Source organism: Macaca thibetana, chromosome 4, assembly GCF_024542745.1.
Source record: "Macaca thibetana thibetana isolate TM-01 chromosome 4, ASM2454274v1, whole genome shotgun sequence".
NCBI lineage: Eukaryota > Metazoa > Chordata > Mammalia > Primates > Cercopithecidae > Macaca > Macaca thibetana.
In genome coordinates this window covers 80757921-80781760 of record NC_065581.1, presented here as the reverse complement: position 1 = coordinate 80781760, position 23840 = coordinate 80757921, and the positions used below count along the sequence as shown (strand labels likewise).

General features: G+C 33.5%; 1 protein-coding gene across 20 annotated transcripts in view; it reads left to right on the top strand.

Annotated features, from left to right (window-relative positions):
- The window catches only part of SNAP91 (synaptosome associated protein 91), a 166693-nt gene that overhangs the window by 87468 nt on the left and 55385 nt on the right, over positions 1 to 23840 (top strand). For all 20 annotated transcript variants that reach the window (XM_050788125.1, XM_050788136.1, XM_050788131.1 and 17 more), the window contains exons 9-13: positions 911 to 952; positions 6965 to 7035; positions 13317 to 13344; positions 18855 to 18964; positions 20979 to 21097. In XM_050788125.1, the coding sequence (XP_050644082.1) occupies positions 911 to 952; positions 6965 to 7035; positions 13317 to 13344; positions 18855 to 18964; positions 20979 to 21097 (370 nt within the window). The remainder of the gene's footprint in view (positions 1 to 910; positions 953 to 6964; positions 7036 to 13316; positions 13345 to 18854; positions 18965 to 20978; positions 21098 to 23840) is intronic.

Genomic DNA, 23840 nt, shown 5'->3' with positions numbered 1-23840 from the left:
AACAAATATGGTCTCTTCATTGATTTACCTTTATTAATATTTTTTCATATTTGCTTTTCCTGCCTTCTCTCTTTCTCTGCCCCTACCCCATGCTAACAAAATTAACAATATGCATATACTTTTACCTGGTAATTCCACTTCTACGAGTATATCACACAGATATGTACACACACACGCAGAATGGTGTGTGCAGCACTGCTTGCAATGGCAAGAGATCAAAAGCAAATTTAGTGTCCATTAATAAGTTACTAATTAAATATAGGACAAGGAAGTTCTATGCAGCTGTTTATTAAATGAGGACATACTGTGTGTTTATATGGATATATGTCTAAGATATATTTTAAGTGAAAAATATAAGTTCATTATATATAATATGCTATTGTTTGTATAGTAATGGGGAAATAAGTATATATTTGTATAATTTCATATTTCCTTGAATATACATAAAGAAACTCTGAAAGGATACATAAGAAACTAAAAAAGTTAGGTCTGTGGGAGAAAGAGTGGAAATTATACCCTGAATGAGTTTTAGAACTAAATGAACATTCCCTATCCAGAAGCTGGGCATAATTAACTACTAAATTTAGTCTAAGCAGTGTTGTACGTTTTGAGCTTCTGTTGACTAAGGAGGATACCATTACATTTTATGCTTTAATTTATTGTCATTTGTTTTTACATTCTAGTAGAATTCTATACATTTGTTATATCTAGCTATTTCATGAAATTATTGCTCTATTTTATTGAGTGAAAAACTGAATAAAAAGCATATGTTCCAAGTGAGACTGATATATAAAATAATTCATTTACAATAATATTGAGCTGTTTTAACTAATTGTATAGGTGATATTCCATTAAATGAAAAAAATTAGTTTTAAAAGTTCTACTAATTTCTAATTTTTTTAATCCACAGCAAGTTGGTATTGATAAAGGTGACATTCCTGACCTCACACAGGTAAGCAACTCTCCCAGTGGAAGATTCACTATGCATGAGATTATTACAACATATATTGCCACAAATGGGCATAGTCTTGTAAGCATTTCATGCATTTTGAATTTAGGCCAAGCAACTTTCTTGGAAATTATTCTACCTTATTTATTTTTTCTAGACATTGAATATATTTCTGGAGGTAATAGGAGGATTTTCTTGTTCTTATGAAATAGTTTCTTCTTTAAATGCAACTGAATTTAGTAAATGAACTCATCTTTTCATTTTAAACTTGATTAAAAGGAAACCTTGAATAATGTTAATAGAAGTGCTTTAGTAATGAAAAGTCACTATTTCTAGGCCTGATAATTAGATTAGAACTTTTCCTCCTGCTTGTCTTCCTAGTTTCCAACATGTCCCAGATATGAAGGAGACACATGAATAGTGAAAACGCTACTTGTCTCCCCTATGAAATGGAAGCATGTCCATGCATAAAATAAGCTAATAAAATAGTAGTGGTAGATGAGCAATTTTTCTGGAGCCCATCTAGTAAATGCCAACGATAGAGGGGCTTCTGTGTCAATCATTTTATCTGTGAAGAGGGTACTGTGTATGGATCCTAATATATACATTCAAGGTCATTCATGGGTCCAGCTTTATTGTATAACCTTTCTCATTATTGGCCGGAACTGTTTTTACTTAAGCACTCTGTTATGGTACATTTATATCCCAAACATGTTATTTAACTAGAAATGATGTTATTGTAGAGATAATAGGAGAAAACATAGAGCTGCTATCTTATATACCAGTAATGAATATATGAACTTTCTGTCCTTGTAAATATAGTCATTATAATAGAAAAAAATTGTCATAGTGAAAGATATCCACTTTTAATAATATCAAAGTGCATTTAGTAATTTGCTATCCTTATTATGCCTTGAAATGTTTCCATCTTTAAAATAATATTAATCCTTAAATTTTTATTAAAAATTAGGGAAACTCAAAGAAATGATCTTCTGTATTTGTATTATTAAAATACCAATTAAATATCAAGAATTCTTTATGAATAAAATTCACAGAGCAATTCAGAACATGATGGCATTGTATTTTTTAGTTAAAAGTTGAGAGATAGTTCTTTCTCATAGACAGAATATTGGTATAAAATATTTCTGCTACTATGAGAAAATAGTGTTTTTTGATGAGGCACATACCTGAGTAAGATATTGGTATCATTTTGGATATGGCCAAAATATTAAGTGTGCATTAAGTATCACTAAAAATCTCTTTATTAGACATAGATTTATCTTTGTAACACTAAAAAGCAAAGAAAATATGTGTTTTCGTTTAAACTCATCATTTTTAGTAAAATTTATAGTACATTTAAAAAAATAATCCACATAAGTAATACATGTTAACTTTTAAGACATTAAAATATTTAGCTCTGACATTTATAAGCTAATGAATAGCTTCTAGAAGTGGCAAATCATCTTTATTTCAACTCTATGGACACCCTTACTATAGAATAAAAGAGAAACTAGGCTCTCAGTTAAGAATATAGGTCCTCATCTGTCGTACTTAGTTTGGGCGGAGTCTGAGGGGAAACAAGGAAATATTCAAATGACTACTTAAATCCCTTTTCACTTTTAACATTAAACAATGAGAGCATATCATTGAAAGTACATCATTGAAATCATATACTTGGATTAAATTTTTAATGATACTATTATAGTCATTATAATTTTTACAGTCTCCCCTTCAAGAAGCCCAGAAACATTATATTTTACTGAATTATTTAATATGTGTGTTTTCATAATTTAGGGAACAGAGACTCCTCCCTCAAAGAAAATAAAATCTTGCCCTGGGTCTTTTAGAAAGCTATTCTATGGTAGAAATTCATCAGAATCTGTTAGCACTCTATTATCTGCTTTTGTTATGACCTTAAGCACCACATACATTTCAATATTGACGTTTATATTTATGTGATACATATATATACACCATGGAATACTACACAACTATTAAAAAGAAAAGATCGTGTACTTTGCAGCGACATGGATGGAGCTTGAGGCCAATATCCCAAATAAACTAATGCAGAAACAGAAAACCAAATACTGCATGTTCTCACTTATAAGTGGGAGCTAGACACTGAGTATATATGTCACAAAGAAGTGAACAACAGACACCAAGGCCTACTGGAGGGTAGAAGGTGGTAGGAGGGTAAGGATTGAAAAACTATCTATCAGGTACTATGCTTATTACCTGGGTGATGAAATAATCTGTACACCAAACCCCTGTGACATGTAATTTACCTATATGACAAACCTGCACAAGTATCCCTGAACCTAAAAGATGTTTTAAATGGGGAAAAATATTTATTTTTAAATTACCTGTTCATAGAAAAATTCCTCTAGTTCAATACAAGAATATGATATGCTTCGGAAATTTCTTAATACTGTGGTTTCTTTTGGGGTTGTGAGTGACATAGAGCTAAACACCCTTCTTCATTCCTGCATAGAGCCTGTCAGCAGGTCTAATGGAAGTCTCTAATTGAACTGAGGAGTTAGACCTCTGACAGTTGTGATCAGGTCTGAGCCAGCATGTGAATTGTTCTGGGGTTAGTCCTTTAGACAGTTGTTTCATCCTTAAAACCAGGATTAATCTGCAGATGGGCCCAAAGTACCAGGTTATATGGATTCGGTTCTACTCTTCTAAGATTAGATTCTGCTTTCTACCAGGCTTGTCTGTGGCCACCGTGGCCATTCATTCTATCCAGGTAATGAACAAAAATACCTGCCAGAAGAGAGTGCTAAAGAAGAGATGGAGATCAGAAGGGCTTCCTACTGGGAGTAGGAATAGAATGCTCATAACTTAAAAAAGGATTAGAATTCCTCTTGCAGCAAAATGGAATGGAGGAATTTCATGGATATCCTTATGGATTTAATGGACACCTTTTAGGTTAGAGACTGCACATTAAACATGAATACAATCATCTGTAACCCTTTTTAACTTATACACATAGTATCATAATTATTACATTTAAAATTTTCACAAATATCAATGAAATTTTTAAGGAAATTCAAAAATAACTGTTTTGGGTAAGAACTGAATATATCAGAACTGAAACATTTATCCTCAGCACTTTCAAATGGTTTCTTAGATATAATGATAAAAATTTGAATGATCTTGTGATTGCTTTTTTAAAATTTGGTTTTAATGATGCTTTATAAGCTATAGCATCTAAATTGTAGATGGATGCTTTCTTTTGGAGCCTGGGCTCACAATCAGCTATGAACTTGTTCCAAGAAAAGAATTTTCTAATATTATTTCCTGTTTGTGGCATGTGTACACTCCAAATGTAAAATGTCTTCATTTATGAAAAAAATCTTAGGTTTTGATGTCAGGAATTCTGGTTGATATGAAAACTACTGGTAAAGAAAGGTCTCCCTTTAAAGACCATACAACTGATGAATCGGTAACCATGATATGTTGCTGTTATGTATTAGCTTTCACAGGCTGACTCTTGTTCTTTGGATTGGTGTTCCCATCTGCTTGGTCTGTTGACTTTGGCATTTTTAAAAACAAGCAACTGAAGAGCCTGCTCATTATATTTTGTTATGTTACATTCCTTTCACAACAGCAGAGGCATTCTCAAAGTTTTTGCTCCTTGGAAATTTAAGAGACGGTTTTCATTTATTGTCTACTGCATGCCAGGATGTCCTCGCTGCCATAGATGCAGTAGAGAAAAGGTTGACATTCCTGCACTCCTGGATATTACTATCAAAGTACTTTTTTTTCCTCCAAAGACATTTGAGGAATTTATTTCTCTTCGATTTTACATGTCCTTATAAGAAATATAAATGATGCAGCACTTTCAAACTTCTGGGATGGAATGCTCCAAACTTAATTTCCCTTTAAGACAGAAGTCAGTTTGATAGTCTTGTATTCCTTGATCAAATTTCTCTTTCCGCTATTGTGATTTTTTGTGACTTCTACTTATTTTTTCAATTTTCTCACTTAGTTAAGAAACTTTACAAAATGAATAAAATGGTGAACTCTCTTCCGGGTTTTTTGTTTTGTTTTGTTTTAGGTAACTAAGAAACTTAATAGGAGAAAATATTACCTATTTTTGATTATCCTATATTTGTTCCTATTTTGTGACTATAAATCGCATTTTTCTTAGACCATGTTTTAAAGTTAGGCTTAGCCAAAAAAATCACACTTTCTTAACATTACATTTAACATTCAGAGTATCTTAAGTCTTGTAACTGGAAAGAAGTTCTATGGCTTATTTTTTTTCCTTACTGCAATACCATTGAAAAAATAGAAATATGAAAAGTCTATATGCCCAGACCTCCTAAATTCCATCATCATCATCATCATTATCATCATCACTGGCAATTAATATGATAATTTCAAAGTTATCAGATGTAAATTCATCTAAAAATTTTGAAGCCATTTCTATTTTTTCTTCTTAAGGTTACTGTGTACATTCTCTATTCAATGAGCATTTCTTTATAGTTTATAATCTGGTATCTAGAACAAAATATTCTATATCTTTTAAAATTCATTTTTTAAACTTAGAAATACAGTCTTAGTTGTGGTTTACTAGAATTTATTAAGTCCATTTTCATCTGAGTTGTGTTTTAAAATCCTAATTTTTGTAATTTTCTAAACTTATTATATCTCCTGATAATCTTATTTTTTTAACTCTGTAGTTAAAAGCTTTTAAAATAATGTTGACAGGGCTATTCCTTTCTATCTTGCCTTCATCATTTTGATCAAGTTAATATTTTGGTTCACTTAGTAATTTTTATATATCTACATTTACATGTTTTAGTTCACTCGGTAATTTACATTTATAATCACATAATTACAAATATAATAATCACATGAATGTTAAGACAGTTTAAGAGTCTATTAGTGAAGTGAAAAATGAATATTAAATAAATGTCCTGAATTTTCAAAATTAAAGATTTTTAATAAGAATTTTAATCTGTCATTAAATGTACAGTGTAAAAGATACAGTTATATGAATGTCTGTGAATTCTGTGAGTTCCTTTATCAGCATAGTTACTTCAATGTCCTTCAAAATTAATTTCACATTAATTTAAAGAAGAATTGTCAGAATTAAATATATCTATAAGGGTAGTTATATATTTCATTTAAGAAATGCTATTCTTTGAATGCCTATGCTGCTGTTAAGGTCTAATTTGTGTTACAACTATTTGAGAAAGATGAAATTAAATCTCTAATGCTTAAGGAATAGATTGGGTGAAACATTTGCATGAACCTGTTATTTCTCCTTAAGTGTACAGTAAAATGTCATCACTTTATATCGCCTAAAATTTTATTTATAAATGGAAACATTCAAGTAATTCTTAATAAGAGTTGAAATTTATTAAATGTGTCAATACATAGTGCTCTAATATTATATTTGCTAAAAGTTACTTTATTATACAGATAAATATTTTTATATTATATATAAATAGGTCAATAATAAAATCTTAATTGTTATTGATTATTAGAATTATATTCTTTTCCCCACAACTCTCACTCACCACCTTTTAAAAATATATTATAATGGATTTTCCTAATAGTTCAGACAAATGTAGATAAGTGAAATTTTACTGTATTTTCAAATTTCTGTGAATTTGTATTTGGGCACTTATATTTTTGACTTGAATACAAACACTCATTTTTACTATGGTCTTATGAGAAGGAGGTGGTAAACTTGATTTGAGTTTACTGCATATAAGTAATATATTAGTAAAAGTCTATCCAATGTAATCTCTGCACTGAAACCACACTGTAATGCTATTTGTCATGCAGTGGAGTTAAGTCTATTTAAGATGGGCCTGCCTGAAGGTCAGGCAGTGGAATTTAAATATCTAAATACTGAAAGAACCTGGAATTAAATCATCTCACATGTATATCGGGGTCCATCCACAGACTTCCACCATACAAAGTTACAGTGACGTTACAGTGTGTTTACGTTGAAAGTAAACAATGCAGACATTTATTTTTACTTTCTTATTGTAGGCTCCCAGCAGTCTTATGGAGACGCTTGAACAGCATCTAAATACATTAGAAGGAAAGAAACCTGGAAACAAGTACGCATTAGCTGTATATTCTAAATAAGATGAAAAATACTAGAGTCGTTCTTCTAAGAATGAGATTTATCATGGTACAACTTATATTGCTCAGTTTTAGGGCTTGCTTTGTTGTAATTTTCTGGGCTTCCTCAGAACCCCTACCCTTCCTATTATGACAGTGGGTATAGACAATCTCTCTGCAGGCTAATGCAGCAAATTAGTAGATTGTACCAACATTAACTGAACCTAATGATTTGAACATTTGCCCTTGGAAGGAATTCGCAGTATATGGAAAAATAGTTACTCATGTTTAAAAATCAAAGCTGTTATCATTGGACATGAGTGAAAACAAGCACAATTTCACAAGCAGCCTTGATTACTCTATTATTGTTATCAACACCACTGTGAAAAAAGAAAAACCCTCAAGTATAGTTTTTGGACTCCAGTCTCTCCCTATTTGAGCCATTAGACATGGTATGCTACTGACATTTTATTCATAGATCCTTTTATATAGAGAATAGCAATCAAGTAGTGATAAGTACAATTTTACTAGATTTTCATACCTTTGTGTTTGGGTGCCTATATTTTTGACTTTTTCCTCACTGCATGCACAAAATGTCCAGGTTCTTTCCCCCCTCCCCCATCTCTCCAACAGGTCTGAAGCTTGTCTATTCACAAGGCCTGGTGCTTTCCAATCTTTGTGCCTTATTCAGACTGTAATTCTGTGAGTCTTAGGATGCTCACCCGCCCTTGTCCTGCTTTGTAAATCTTATGCATCCTGGGAGGGCCATCTCCAGTCCTACTTTCTCATGAAGCCTTTCTTTATCCTGAACTGCTCAGTATTGTGGCTATTTCTTTTTTTACATGTATGATTTAAGTAGATTTTCTGAATCTAAAGGTTAGGGACTATTTTACACTTCATTATGTCCATTTAAACACCTAATGTAGGTCCTCTACAGAGAGAGTTTGGAATCTGTCTTTGTTGATGATACCAACTTTCTGTTTATTCCATTTAGGTTGACAGCAGGAGTTAGTAGAGATAACCAGTGTAATGATCATTTCAAGACTGTAGGCTGATCACAGATTTTACCTATAACAGAGCTATCAAAATGCAACTGTTTTCTGACTTTCTTCCCTCTGGACATTCTCCCAGAATCTAGGCTTGTGTCTTGATGTTACTTGTTTTTTCTGGTTATTTCATTAGCTGTGTTATTTCTATAATATTTTTTCAAGTTAGTGTAGAAAATATTGCATGTTTTAAATTTGCAATGATAAGCAACAGCGTAAGAGTCTTCCAGACAATTATGGCAGAGCTATTTGGAATGATGGATAGCAGGAGCTCTCAGGGGCTCTTTCAAGGTTGTTTCCACAGTCCAGGCTCTGCCTCCAATCTCAGTGTGGCCAGGGATGATCAGACTTGACATGAGAGTACGTTAGCTCACAATAAGAGATGCCCTAGTCCAGTTATTTCTGGGTCCACCCTCTATTAGGGTATCTGGGAAGCCAAATGAGTTGCCTAGGATTTCAGAAAATGCAGACAGGAAGCCAAGAAATTTTTCTGCTCCTGTGACAGAAGGACCTCTTTAGCTAAGGAAATATGCACATCCCCTAAAGTTAAAATCTCTCTTGTGCAGTGCTGGATGCACACTATAAATCAGCTTCTCTGCACTGTATTCCCACTCAGGGTTCCCCATACCCCACATAGGGCCACACCCTTCCCTTGTTTTTTTTGTTAAATCTATCAGTGCTGCAGTCACAAAGAAGCCTCCTTGGGTAGCTAGAATGGGTCTCATTAGCCCTGACTTCCAATCTAAATTTGCCCCCTTGTGGTCACCACAAGCTATTTTTGAAAAAAAAAAAAAAAAAAAAAAAAATAGCTATGGACATTTAGTTACATTTCTAGAAAAGTGAAATTTAAAATTCAATAATCCTCCATTTTGAATTACTTTTTTCTTAGAATAACTTTTCTTTTTCCTTTAAAATCATTTTATGCTTGTCATATTTCTCTTCTGAATTGGCTAAAACCACATTTGAACTTGTCTTTTGCTTATTCCCTATTATTAAAAATGAATGAACTATAGTAGTTAACTATTCTCTTCTTTGTATGTTTGTGCTTACCTTGGAACTTAAGTGAAGGGTGAGTACTGTATGGAGTGAGTTTTTTTGCATTTGGTAATTACTAAAAATGCAAAAAAACCTCTTAAAATTCCACATTTGGTATTTAGAACATGTAAAACTGATTTCTGTCCCTTTTACACATCTGTGTTTTTTCATTATGCTTTATTTTTGTCTCCCAAGTTGACTAGCGTAAATGGTTTTACTTTCTTTTGGTCTTCTTGGATCTAGACTAACAGTCTCTCTTAGATGTATATATGTATATATATATTTATATATTCCTCTTAGATTTTAGAAATGAAAGTTTTTTGATTTGTTTAGTAAACAAAAGATTTCCCCATGGCTTATAGCATAAATGCCAAAAGAGAAATTTATAAGGAAAATTAATTACTTAAAATTGTTTCATTTGTCTTCTGGTCACAGTGTAAAACTATTCTAACCTCTAAGCCAAGTATATACATAAATTGAAGCATTTGCAAATGTCTGTTATAAAGAATATGTATGCCCTTTATATTTAGTGCCTTGTGTCCACTACTATTTATTTTTGTAATTATGTGCAATACTCTGTGATATACCTTTATATATTATCTGTGTCTATAATTCCACAGGACAAAAGAGAAAAATTTATTTTATTATTTATGTGGGTTTACTAAGTGTTGAAGTTACAGGAAATTTAAGATAAATCTTTTGTAATTCAAGTTATTTGAAGGATGTAGATAGATGTTTCACATCTTTTTTTTTTTTTTTTTGGCTAGCATTTATACTCAAAACTACATAGGGATTATTGTTATGACTCAAATAAAACTTAACAAAATATTCTATTTGACAGCTTCCTATTAACATCTTGGAAGGAAATATGGACATTTGCTGTGTTCATAGTGAAACCCAAGAGTTTGTAGTAATTTTACAGAATTTAGAGTAGATTACTTATATGGGTCATTCATTTTCTTCTAAAATTATCTTAATGCCTTGTTTTTCCAACATGGTTCATTACCTACTAGATTTTTCTAGGTGAAATTATTAATATAAGTATTGGTCTTTTTAATAAATATTATCTATATATAAACGATGTAGCATCTTCTTTCCTAAAGGGCAATGACTAACAGGGTGGAAAATCAAGCAAGAAACACATAAGAAGAGCAATTTATATGTTGTGTATGTTGTGTAAGAGAGAAGCAAATGTGCCAAGCTTATCTGTGTTTTGGGGGTTGGAATGTGGAATGAGCATAGGCTCTGAGGAGCAGATAGACTTGGACTAGAGTCTGGAATCCACCGTTGAAGCATGATGAGACATGGGAAAGTTATTAACCTCTCTGAGCCTGGGAACCTTCAGATTTTAATCAGTGATTAATGGTGCTTTTGAAAGCTATTGGAGCACCTCTGGTTCTCACCCTTTTAATTAAATCATGGCAGCAGCCAACTCTGGTTTATGAAAACAGAGGTCACACATCCTGACAGTTTTGTTTCACAGAAAATAACTTTTTAAAGACTTCTGGTTAATTTATTGATTATAGAATGAATACATGAATATATTCTAATTTAAAAATTCAAGCAATACAGAAAATGTCAGGTGATAGGTAAAGTGCTAGGGATATAAAACAATGGGATGAGTTCCTTCCTTTCAAAAAACTTAGTATCTAGTGAAGAAGATAGAGAATTAAACAGGCAACTAAGATATAATGTGGCAAGTGGGATGATATCTCAACAGAGACAGTAGATTTTTGTTTGTTTGCATAATTCATGGGATAACTCTAAGTATCATTTAGTAATATTGTTTATGTGGAAGCTTGGCAAAATGATTCTTGTACCAATTATGATTTTTCATACTTAAGTACGATATTCTTTTTTATAGCAGGTAGAACAATTCTATCATTTTTATTGTATCTTCATTCTTGCTATGGGGTAGAAGATGTTATAGAAGAAGTTATAATATTTTAGGTATTAGTTTGGAGATGTATTTCTAAAGCCCTTGATTTTTTTTTATTTTTTATTTTTTTTGAGACGGAGTCTCGCTGTGTCTCCTAGACTGGAGGGAGCGCAGGGTGCGATCTCAGCTCACTGCAACTTCCACCCACCAGAGTCAAGCGATTCTCCGCCTCAGCCTCTTGAGTAGCTGGGATTACAGGAGGGTGCCACCACAGCCAGCTAATTTTTGGGTTTTGTGTGTGTGTGTGTGTGTGTGTGTGTGTGTGTGTGTATTTTTAGTAGAGACAGGGTTTCGCCATATTGGTCAGGCTGGTGTCGAACTCCTGACGTCAAGTGATCTGCCCGCCTTGACCTCCCAAAGTGCTGGGATTATAGGTGTGAACCACCCCAACTGGGCTATTCTCTTTTCTTTATTAGTATTTATAATTGTATCAATATCACTAAGAACTGGTTTATGAAAATTGCTTGAGAGAGAAACAAATTAATTTAAATTAATTCATTCTTAGAAAGTGACCATGCCAAAGGCTTCTATGTTTTCTTTGAAGAATTCAGGCTATTATTTTCTTGAATTTTTATTCAGATTTAACTCTCTTCTTTTTCCATACGTAAAGGGAAAAAATAGTGGGAGTGAAGAAATTATTAGCCAAAACTCACTAGGACATTTTCTACCTTATGCTGTACTAGATTTTTAGGTTCTTAAGTAATTTACTGTAGATATTTCAGTAGACCCTTTGACATGAACAGTATAAAGGTATATCCTTTCCCTCATAGACTGTATTACTCTTAAGATAACTTTTAGCCAAACTCCATGTAACCAAGTTGTTACCCTTATGCTTGTTATATAGCGGAATTTTCTGTGCCCTTGCTACCTGTTGTTTATATTCATTTTAGGTAGAAATTAAATTCAAACAAAAAATGGCAGGCATGTATTTGCAAATGAAGTTGAACTTAAAAGATATTAACTTGGGCCGGGCGCGGTTGCTCACGCCTGTAATCCCAGCACTTTGGGAGGCCGAGGTGGGCAGATCACAAGGTCAGGAGATCGAGACCGTCCTGGCTAACACTATGAAAGCCCATCTCTACTAAAAATACACACACACAAAAAAAAAGCTGAGTGTGGTGGCAGGCGCCTGTAGTCCCAGCTAGTCGGGAGGCTGAGGCGGGAGAATGGCGTGAACCCGGGAGGTGGAGCTTGCAGTGAGCCGAGATCGCACCACTGCACTCCAGCCTGGATGACAGAGTGAAACTCCGTCTCAAAAAATATATATATTAACTTGGCGTATAATACTGTTAAATTTGCTATGTCCAATAAGACAAAAATTCAAAATATTGTACAAAATTCTACTTACTAAATTTCTGCTGTAATTTTCTTTTGCTGCTGCTATGTGTGTGATATTTTCTCTGTAGATGAGTAAAAAGTCATCCCTGCCATTCACTAAGACGGTGAATATAGGCTGCTTATTGAAATGTATTTAGTCTTCATCTTGTTTTGTTATTCGTTTTTCACCAACTGAAGTTAGTAAAATGTGAACTGTTCTGGCAGTTATTTCCAAAGCACTTTGCTAGAAATGATCTGCAATAGTCAATGCTACCAGTAATGTAACTTAAAATTCACCCCTTCCTAATTTTCCCTCATTTTCTTAGAAAAAAGCATCGAAGTTGCTGTTTGTTTCCTAGCTCCCACTAGTTATAACAGGATGATGGGAATATTTTTCCTAGAATATTCTTGCTAGAGTTTTTATTACAGCCATAGGAAAAAACAGAAAACAAAAAACAGACTTCAAGGGTATGAATATGGAAGCCGAGACATATTTCAGGCACAGGGCCCATAGGGATCTTCACAGTGTACTCTAACCTTAGTGATCTAAGCCACTGGGTGTTGGGGTTTTTTATAATTCTACAAAACATGGTTTTTTCCAAGCCTTCTGAAAATAGTTTTAAATTCCCGTTTGGACAGTTTGTTTTTATGGACATAGGCAATAATGTTTGACTCAAAGAATTTGAGTTGCTAGAGATATAAAAAATAATGTTGAATTTAAGTATTTCTAGTACTGGAAATTAAGTAGATGGAAAACAGTGGAAGGGGATGTCATTATTAACTAAAAGATTAAAAGTTTTTAAAAAATAGTTTGTCCATTATTTTAAAAGTCTGTATATAAAACAAGTTAATGCTTGACCAAGTGAAATCCAACTTAAAAGCTTCTACAAATATATTCACATGTATATTCAGTTTTAATTTTTTTTATGTTGCCTTTTAGATCTGGTGCTCCCTCTCCATTAAGTAAGGTAAGTTTGGTTTTCTGTTTAGGGGGTTCTTTGTTTTTCGCTTTTTACCGTTTTACCATCATAAAGTGTACAGTTCAGTGGCATTATGTACCTTTACACTGTTGTACAACCATCCCCACTATCCATTTCCAGAACTTGTTTTTATCTTTCAAAACTGTAACTATACCATTAAACAATAACTCCCCACCTCCCTCTCTCCCCGAGCACCTGGTAACCACCATTCTACTTTCTGTCTCTATGAGTTTGATTACTCTGGGAACCTCATGTATGTGAACTCATATAGTATCTGTCCTTTGCTGGCTGGTTTATTTCACTTAGCATGTCTTCAAGGTTCAGCCATGTTGTACCATGTGCCTGAGTTTCTTCCCTTTTGAAGGCCAAATTATATTCCATTATATGTATATACCACACTTTATTCATGCATTCATCTGTCAGTAGATATTTGGTTTTTTATATCATTTAGGTTTATATAATGCCTCTGTGAATGTGGGTGTACAAATATCTATTTAAGTCCCTGGTTTTGATTCTTTGGGGGTATATACCCAGAAGTGGGATTGCTAGGTCATATGGTAATTCTAATTTAAATTGTTTGAGGAAAGGTAAGTTACGTTTTTACGTATCCTCCTTTATATTTGTCTCTAAGTCCAATGTAGTATAGTATATGCAATTTAGTCCTTTGTTTGGACTAAATATTTTTAATGTTGGAGAGATTTTCATGTATTTATATTACAGCAGAAAACAAATGTTATCGGTAGAATGTTTTAATAGTTGTAAAAGATTTTTACATATTCTAAATCAGAGTCCTATGAGATGGGTAAGCATGTTTCAATGGTAGAGAAATCCATTGTAATGGGGTGTCTTTCCACAAATATGCCTTTTAGACAGTCTACTATAATAATTTAATAACTCATTTACCTCCTCATCTCTTTTTTACCATGTGGAAGGACAGGATTAGGGTTATTAGTGACAAGAGTATTTACTTCTATAGGTCTGTAGTTCACATTTACCATTGTATTCTTCAGACAAAAATGTAATAGATGTGTTTTTTCCTCTATGACAAATTTCCATTATATAATTGCTGTCATTACAGATATTCAAGGATATCATTATAGCTGCACTGGTGATCTCCAGACACCATGTATTATGCCAGTGATGGGTTGGCTGACTGCCTAAGATCCCCTCAGGGACCTTGAAAAATCAGTCAAATGAAACAAACAAGTGAAAAGCTCCATTTATTCTGATATAAGGCCAGGTTTAAAACCATTATGTCTATGTGAAAAACTCCAATACGTAACTGCTGAGTAGAGTGTCATAAAATTGTGGCAGCCTTTGGGTTGGTCTGTTTCTACATTTTGGCCAAATTGAATTTTACTGACTTTTTCTTTTTGTAATAACAGATTATTTGGGTTCTGTTTTCCTCGCTCTTACATCTTCTCATAGCTTGTTGTTCCAAGGCATTTTTAACGGGCTTCTGTAGAGTTTCATTTTTTGCATTTATGTTGATAATATTTATTGCTGTCATTAAGTTCTCAATGTTTCATCAATATCATTTTTCTAAACTTATTTACATGTATTGGCTTTTAAAAACCTTTTCTTAGAGGATTTCTCATTGTTCCCAATGGATGACATAGAATTAGCTTTAACTAGTCCTTTCTCTTCCATTGATCATGTTTTGTATTCCATTTGGAAGATTTGGATTTTTGTTGAAGAGAGAGGTCTGAGTTGATATTTTCTGATCAGCAACATCCACACTGCTCATGTGTCCACCTTTCTTGAAGTGCTGAATGCTTGACACTTGCATATCTATTGAATTTTGACTTTTGGATTAGTTATATTCTTGGACAAATATATTATTTAAGTCTGTAAATTTCTTATCTCCTCAGGGTTTTTTTTCAAATTATTCTTTTTTTATTATTATTATACTTTAAGTTCTAGGGTACATGTGCATAACGTGCAGGTTTGTTACATATGTATACTTGTGCCATGTTGCTGTGCTGCACCCATCAACTCGTCAGCACGCATCAACTCGTCCTTTACATCAGGTATAACTCCCAATGCAATCCCTCCCCCCTCCCCGCTCCCTGTGATAGGCCCCGGTGTGTGATGTTCCCCTTCCCGAGTCCAAGTGATCTCATTGTTCAGTTCCCACCTATGAGTGAGAACATGCAGTGTTTGGTTTTCTGTTCTTGTGATAGTTTGCTGAGGATGATGGTTTCCAGCTGCATCCATGTCCCTACAAAGGACACAAACTCATCCATTTTTGTGGCTGCATAGTATTCCGTGGTGTATATGTGCCACATTTTCTTAATCCAGTCTGTCACTGATGGACATTTGAGTTGATTCCAAGTCTTTGCTATTGTGAATAGTGCTGTAATAAACATACATGTGCATGTGTCTTTATAGCAGCATGATTTATAATCCTTTGGGTATATACCCAGTAATGGGATGGCTGGGTCATATGGTACTTCTAGTTCTAGATCCTTGAGGAATCGCCATACTGTTTTCCATAATGGTTGAACTAGTTTACAATCCCACCAACAGTGTAAAAGTGTTCCTATTTCTCCACATCCTCTCCAGCACCTGTTGTTTCCTGACTTTTTAATGATTGCCATTCTAACTGCTATGAGACGGTATCTCATTGTGGTTTTGATTTGCATTTCTCTGATGGCCAGTGATGATGAGCATTTTTTCATGTGTCTGTTGGCTGTATGAATGTCCTCTTTTGAGAAATGTCTGTTCATATCCTTTGCCCACTTTTTGATGGGGCTGTTTGTTTTTTTCTTGTAAATTTGTTTGAGTTCTTTGTAGGTTCTGGAAATTAGCCCTTTGTCAGATGAGAAGATTGCAAAAATTTTCTCCCATTCTTTAGGTTGCCTGTTCACTCTGATGGTAGTTTCTTTTGCTGTGCAGAAGCTCTTTAGTTTAATGAGATCCAATTTGTCAATTTTGGCTTTTGTTGCCGTTGCTTTTGGTATTTCAGACATGAAGTCCTTGCCCATGCCTATGTCCTGAATGGTATTACCTAGATTTTCTTCTAGGGTTTTTATGGTATTAGGTCTAACATGTAAGTCTCTAATCCATCTTGAATTAATTTTCGTATAAGGAGTAAGGAAAGGATCCAGTTTCAGCTTTCTACTTATGGTTAGCCAATTTTCCCAGCACCATTTATTAAATAGGGAATCCTTTCCCCATTTCTTGTTTTTCTCAGGTTTATCAAAGATCAGATGGCTGTAGATGTGTGGTATTATTTCTGAGGACTCTGTTCTGTTCCATTGGTCTATATCTCTGTTTTGGTACCAGTACCATGCTGTTTTGGTTCCTGTAGCCTTGTAGTATAGTTTGAAGTCAGGTAGCGTGATGCCTCCAGCTTTGTTCTTTTGACTTAGGATTGTCTTGACGATGTGGGCTCTTTTTTGGTTCCATATGAAATTTAAAACAGTTTTTTTCCAATTCTGTGAAGAAACTCATTGGTAGCTTGATGGGGATGGCATTGAATCTATAAATAACCTTGGGCAGTATGGCCATTTTCACGATATTGATTCTTCCTATCCATGAACATGGTATGTTCTTCCATTTGTTTGTGTCCTCTTTGATTTCACTGAGCAGTGGTTTGTAGTTCTCCTTGAAGAGGTCCTTTACATCCCTTGTACGTTGGATTCCTAGGTATTTTATTCTCTTTGAAGCAATTGTGAATGGGAGTTCATTCATGATTTGGCTCTCTGTCTGTTACTGGTGTATTAGAATGCTTGTGATTTCTGCACATTAATTTTGTATCCTGAGATTTTGCTGAAGTTGCTTATCAGCTTAAGGAGATTTTGGGCTGAGACAATGGGATTTTCTAAATATATAATCATGTCATCTGCAAACAGGGACAATTTGACTTCTTCTTTTCCTAACTGAATACCCTTTCTTTCTTTCTCTTGCCTGATTGCCCTAGCCAGAACTTCCAACACTATGTTGAATAGGAGTGGTGAGAGAGGGCATCCCTGTCTTGTGCCAGTTTTCAAAGGGAATTTTTCCAGTTTTTGCCCATTCAGTATGATATTGGCTGTGGGTTTGTCATAAATAGCTCTTATTATTTTGAGATACGTTCCATCAACACCAAATTTATTGAGAGTTTTTAGAATGAAGGGCTGTTGAATTTTGTCAAAGGCCTTTTCTGCATCTATTGAGATAATCGTGGTTTTTGTCTTTGGTTCTGTTTATATGCTGGATTACGTTTATTGATTTGCATATGTTGAACCAGCCTTGCATCCCAGGGATGAAGCCCACTTGATCATGGTGGATAAGCTTTTTGATGTGCTGCTGGATCCAGTTTCCCAGTATTTTATTGAGGATTTTTACATCGATGTTTATCAGGGATATTGGTCTAAAATTCTCTTTTTTCGTTGTGTCTCTGCCAGGGTTTGGTATCAGGATGATGTTGGCCTCATAAAATGAGTTAGGGAGGATTCCCTCTTTTTCTATTGATTGGAATAGTTTCAGAAGGAATGGTACCAGCTCCTCCTTGTACCTCTGGTAGAATTCAGCTGTGAATCCATCTGGTCCTGGACTTTTTTTGGTTGGCAGGCTATTAATTATTGCCTCAATTTCAGAGCCTGCTATTGGTAAATTATTCTTTTTAAAACTTCCTTTAAGTTTGGTCTGTTTGAAGTCAGATATCCAGTTAGGGGAGTATCTGATAGCCCTGGCTTGGTCTTGGTCTTCATGAATTTTACCTGCTATTAATCTCATCTCCACTTACAGAACTAAGTATCAATAGATTGTTTTGAAATGTTCCATTAATCTTTCTCTTGTGAATGCATGAAGAATTAAATATACCAGACGAAATTGTTTAGTTACAGTAACTAAATAAAAATCTTTTAATATATTATTTGACTATTAATACCTCTTCTTAAAAAAACTAGTCCAGAAAAATAAATACTAGATTTTATTTTTACCTTTTTAGTTTTATCTATGTCATATTAGTAATGGGCTATAGTCAGGATATCTTCAAAACATCAGTGACTTGAATCTTGCTTGGGAATCGTTCTCTTCCAACTGTGAACTATTTTACAAGTTAGATTTCTGGATTTGAAAGTCATCTGACAGGACCTCACATGAAATCTTTTTAGGATGACAAGAAAACATAATGACATTTTTTTTAGCAATTATTACAATTGATAATATTTGAAATTTTTTGCAGCTTAAGATCTTTCCTAATAATTTTATGTTCAAGAAATATATTTAGCTTTTATTTTAATTAATGAATGGAAGACATTGCAATGTTAAGCCAAATATTTTATCATTTTATATGTTACATTTAAAATTTGTAACATGTTTTAGCCAATATTGATTATTTATTACAATTATTGATTTCAAATTTTATTGAGTTTTTTTTTTCCTCCACAAAGAATTAAAAAAAAAAAAAAAATTCTGGGCGTGTCATGGGTATACAAAGAAAAGTCCTGTTGCTCCGTATCCTGTAGATTCATATTTGACTCAAGTGTGTTGTGCATCTTCACTTTCAGTCTTCTCCAGCCACAACTGTTACATCACCCAATTCTACACCAGCTAAAACTATTGACACATCCCCACCGGTTGATTTATTTGCAACTGCATCTGCGGCTGTCCCAGTCAGGTTGGTTAATAAATACGCAGTTAACTGTTTATTAGTATTTTATTAGAATTTGGTTTTATTTTTATATGCTGTACCCAAATGATTTCACCAAAGGAAATCTAATCCTAGTAATGTGATACGTTGGGGTTTTTACTACACAAAGTACATTGTTTTACTCCTGTGCCTCTTAAATCATTAGAAAGACCTAAGCTATAGAAATCACCTTGGTGTCACAAACTGGGAAAGAAAATGGAAGAATGATACACACAATTTTTTTCTGAAATTGACTGATGTGGAAAGTGTTTTCTAAAATTAGTTTCTTCTTGTGGGAAATTCAAAAGGTATTTTAAAATGCTTTAAACACACACACACACACACACACACACACACATGCATGCTAAACTTGGAATTGTTAAACCAGTTATCTAGTGCATATGAGGAACTCACACTCTGGTGGTAGGAGGAGGCCTTCGGGGTATTCCTAATCAGTTTTTATAGCACCTAGAGATCAGAACAGTAGTGAGAAATCTGGGGATGACTGTGCGTTCTTTGAAATCTCAGGCCACCTAAAATCAATCCCCAGCTCATAGGGGTATCCTCAAATAATAAATTTAGGTCAATTCCTTAGTTCATTTGCCTTAAGAGGATTCTAGTATCATTTTGTAGTATCTTTGACTCTAATTATGAATGCCCTATGTTTGGAGACTTGAACTTTGAGCAAGAAATCCAAGTACTGTACCCATGTTAACCCATGCTTTACTCTCTACTTGCTTAGTTCTGCATTTTATAATAGCAAGCTTGGTATAACCAAGTCCTTTCTGTTACTGTTCTAATATAAATTGCTTCTTATAAAAGCTTTAATATATTAATAATAAATATGTATTCCTTTCCTGTTATTTAATCCAGTTGTATTTATGAAATGGACATCAAAACTAAGCAATGCTTTCAGTGGTTTTGAAACTACTTTTTAAAAGCAGCAGAATCCTTTCTTCAAAAGAATATTACTTGGAAATCTAATATGTAAAAAAAGATAAAGATGAAACTGCTGTTTATGAAGGCAGGTAGGGAACCTGGGACCCTGATGGCTTCACATCTGGCCTGGTAACCTTTAAGCCAGTTCTCCTCAAATCTGAATGTACATGTTAATTGCTTTGGCATCTGATTAAAATGAAGATTCTGAGGTAGTAGATACAGGGTATGCCTGAGATTTTGCATTTATAACAACGTCCCAGGATGCTGCTGCTTTGAGGTCTATACTTTGAATAGTAAGGCTGCTCCTTGGAACTTCTACAGACAGAGAAGCTTTGAAAAGCACAGCCTCAACTGAGTAAAAATAAAAAATGCAGTAGTCGTTTTAGGTGAGTCCTCTTACATTTGTCCTAATGCTTTCCCTTCCCTTGCCCCAGGGAGTATGTTTTTATAATTAGTACAAAGGCACCTTATAGGGCCTGATGTTCATCTTTTGATGATTAGACATCACTTTTGCCTCAACAAAACATTGATATATTATAGTCTAATGTAGGAAAAAGATAAATTAGTGGTTAATAATTCTCTTTAGTGTCCTTTGGTTTATAAATAAATTCTTCTCAAGACATGAATTTTTTTCTATACAAAAGATTTTGGGAAATAGAGAAAAAATAACCTCAAGGTTATGATTTTGATTTCCCTATAGGGTACTTCACATAGATCAAGTCCAGCCCACTCTCTGTTTTTGTAAATGAAGTTTTATTTGAATAAAGACCTGTTGATTTGTTTATGTATTGTCTATGTCTTAATCTCATTCTACAATAGCAGAGTCAAATAATGATAGAAACCAACTGGCCCTCAAAGTCTAAAATACTCGCCATCTTGCCCTTGACAAAAGTAGTTTGCCAACTTTTGGTATATACTATATCTCTATACTTTCCAAATTATTATTCTTTTATTGCATTTAAAATACCTAAAATCTTTGATGATTTCTGCATGTCTTTATTCAAAAACACCTTTATGTTATAAAATTTCAAAATCTGTTTTTAATGTTTTATTTTCCTTTTAGCACTTCTAAACCATCTAGTGATCTTCTGGACCTCCAGCCAGACTTTTCCTCTGGAGGGGCAGCAGCTGCCGCAGCACCAGCACCACCACCACCTGCTGGAGGAGCCACTGCATGGGGAGGTGAGTGAAACCGGACAGCCTTGTCATTTCTCTATTCATTTTATTTCATTGTTTTTACTTAGGCTCTAATTGTTAATATTTACCTTTTGATTATCCAAAATGGTATTAGAAACTTGGAGGGAAAATGCTAAGAATGGCATTTATTTATTGAAATATATATTGAGAGAGAGAGACAGAGAAAGTGCCTATAATATAGTGAGAATATTCAAAAGTCATATAGTTTTAATTTTAACAATTGCAACAAGGAAGTTTTGTGGGTTTTTTGTTGTTCCTTTTTATTACTACTCTAAAATTCTGATTATTTTTAGCAATTGTTGTCTAGAGACTCAGGCCTTAGAGGATTGAGTATTTCCCTTAATTTATGGTTACTCAAAGGTAGCATTTCTAATTTGGTTTGGTCAGGTGTAGCCTCCTTCCTGGATTCTTTTAGGCCTGAATTGATTTTATTCACATTGTATTTGGCTTCATACAGTTGAAATCTTTTTACAGATTCTTATTTGTACCAGAAAAAATCCATACCTAAACTGATTGACTGAAAGGAATCACATCTAAGCACTTGATTCCCATTTTATTTATGGATCTCAGGAAAAAAAATCAGCCTTTTACAAATATTTGATTCAAAACATTTAATATTAATATAAAAATTAAAGTGATTGCTTCATAATGCTCAAAGCTGCAAAGAATTGGTTTTAATGGATGCACCAAACTATCAGAATAAAATTTTCAAAAAGTTTAAGACATGCCTTGTACAACTATAGAAGCAACACAAATAAAAGACTTAGTAACTCACTAATGGGGAACCAGTAAGACGATAAAGCTGTCTCAAAGAACATTTTGAGGAACTGAGTATTTATAGGTATTTTAAAAGGAATGTTAGAATAAGATGGCTAGGTTAGATAGAAAGCTGTTAATGTTCTATCGGGTAATAAAAACCATAGCCTTGAGGTTATCTTTTCTCCTATACAGAGATTATTTGCATCACTAGCAGACAAGATCTGTAACAACTTAACATTGCAGAATCAGAGCCTTTAATGCGCAATAATGACTAAGTCAAATAAGTTATATTTCTCTAAATAATTAAATATCCTTTGGTGGTCTTGTTAAACAGTGTGTCAGTATAACATCAAAAGTCCTATCTGTAATCTCTTGATCTCATTTCCAAGTTATTTTGGTGACAGAAATAAGAGAAAGATAACCAGTTCTGAAATAATGTTGCTAACTATAAATAAGAACATTTAAAATGTTGGCATATTTCCGTTTTAAATATATAAACCTTACCCTATATTGAAATGTTCAACTCCTAAGGCTACAGCTATCAATTTTTAAGATGAAATTGTTCTTTCAGCTTTATTTAACTTTATTAAATTTCATTTGGTAAAGGAAAGTATTGCTGAAGAGGTTTATAAGGGCATTCTTTTTTACTCATGTTTTTATTCTGAGCTTCATCATTGATTATTTTAATTTGCTAATAATTTATTTTCATTACCTTATTGTCTTTGTTAGAAGTTTAATGAATAAACAGTGAAACTTAAACTAGTCCCTTTTCCATATTCCCTGGCATGAAACTGAAGATAATTTTTATCTTTTTAAAAAAAATTTTGACACCAAAAGAAGAATGCCAAATAAAGAAAAAAATAAAAATAAAAGGTGAAATTTTGTTGAATTGCAGTATAACATTTTTATTCATATTCATCTCTAAGTACTTTTTGCTAAGACACATAATATTGTAAGGAATTGATTGTAATAACCAATTTCATTAGTATACATTTTAGCCTTTACTAGTTAGAAATATATAACTATTGATGATTGAAACATTAAAATATCATTAGACACAAAAAGAGAAAGCAGAGCAGTATGGTTTTAGCCAGGGCTGTACTATATGGACATGTAGATCGTGCATTGCTCAAAGGCAGGGCAAGGAGACTGAAATCCAGCCAGAACTCTGTAGCCACGCTGTGAGCCTTTCTCATTATCCTTGAGAAAGAGATGCTTTACTTTTTCTAATCTGTCTCACTACAGGGAGTACCTGTTTTTTCTTTTTAAGATATTATAGCTTTTATTTTAGAATATAGCTTTTATTTTATTTTCAAATTTTAACCATAAGACAGTAAAACAAACTCACTGGTTTACCAAAGACAGTTGGATTTAAAAAACTGGGTACAGTGGCTCATGCATGTAGCTTCTGAGGAGGCTGAGATGAGAATCTCACTTAAGCCTAGTAGTTGAGAGTCCAGCCTGAGCAACGTAGTGAGATCCTTTCTCAAAAAAAAAAAAAAAAAAAAAAACCAAAAAGGCAGTTGGATCCACATTATATTTCTGACAAAATGGGGCCTGTTCACATGGCTAAACATCAGTTGTCCCAATAGGTAAGCTAATGGGCCAAAATTTGGGGTAAAGCAGTTTCCATAGTAGTTTGATTTTTAAAGCATATTTTTATGCTTTTTTCAATTATTTTAAATGACTATATAAGGTTAAAGTTTTTTTGGTAAACACATAAGATTTGTTTTAAAATAAATACTAAGATAGTTCTCAAGTTACAATGAAAGCTAGTATTGATTGAGTGCTCCTTCTGTGACAAGTACTATGCTGGTCATCACTATACTTACACAAGAAAGGTACCATCTTTAACCTGTTTAAAATGATAAATATGAGAAAACCATGTAAATTTTCTTATTTCTTTTTTTTTTAACTTTAGGTTCTGGGATACATGTGCAGAGTGTTTGTTACATAGATATACATGTGC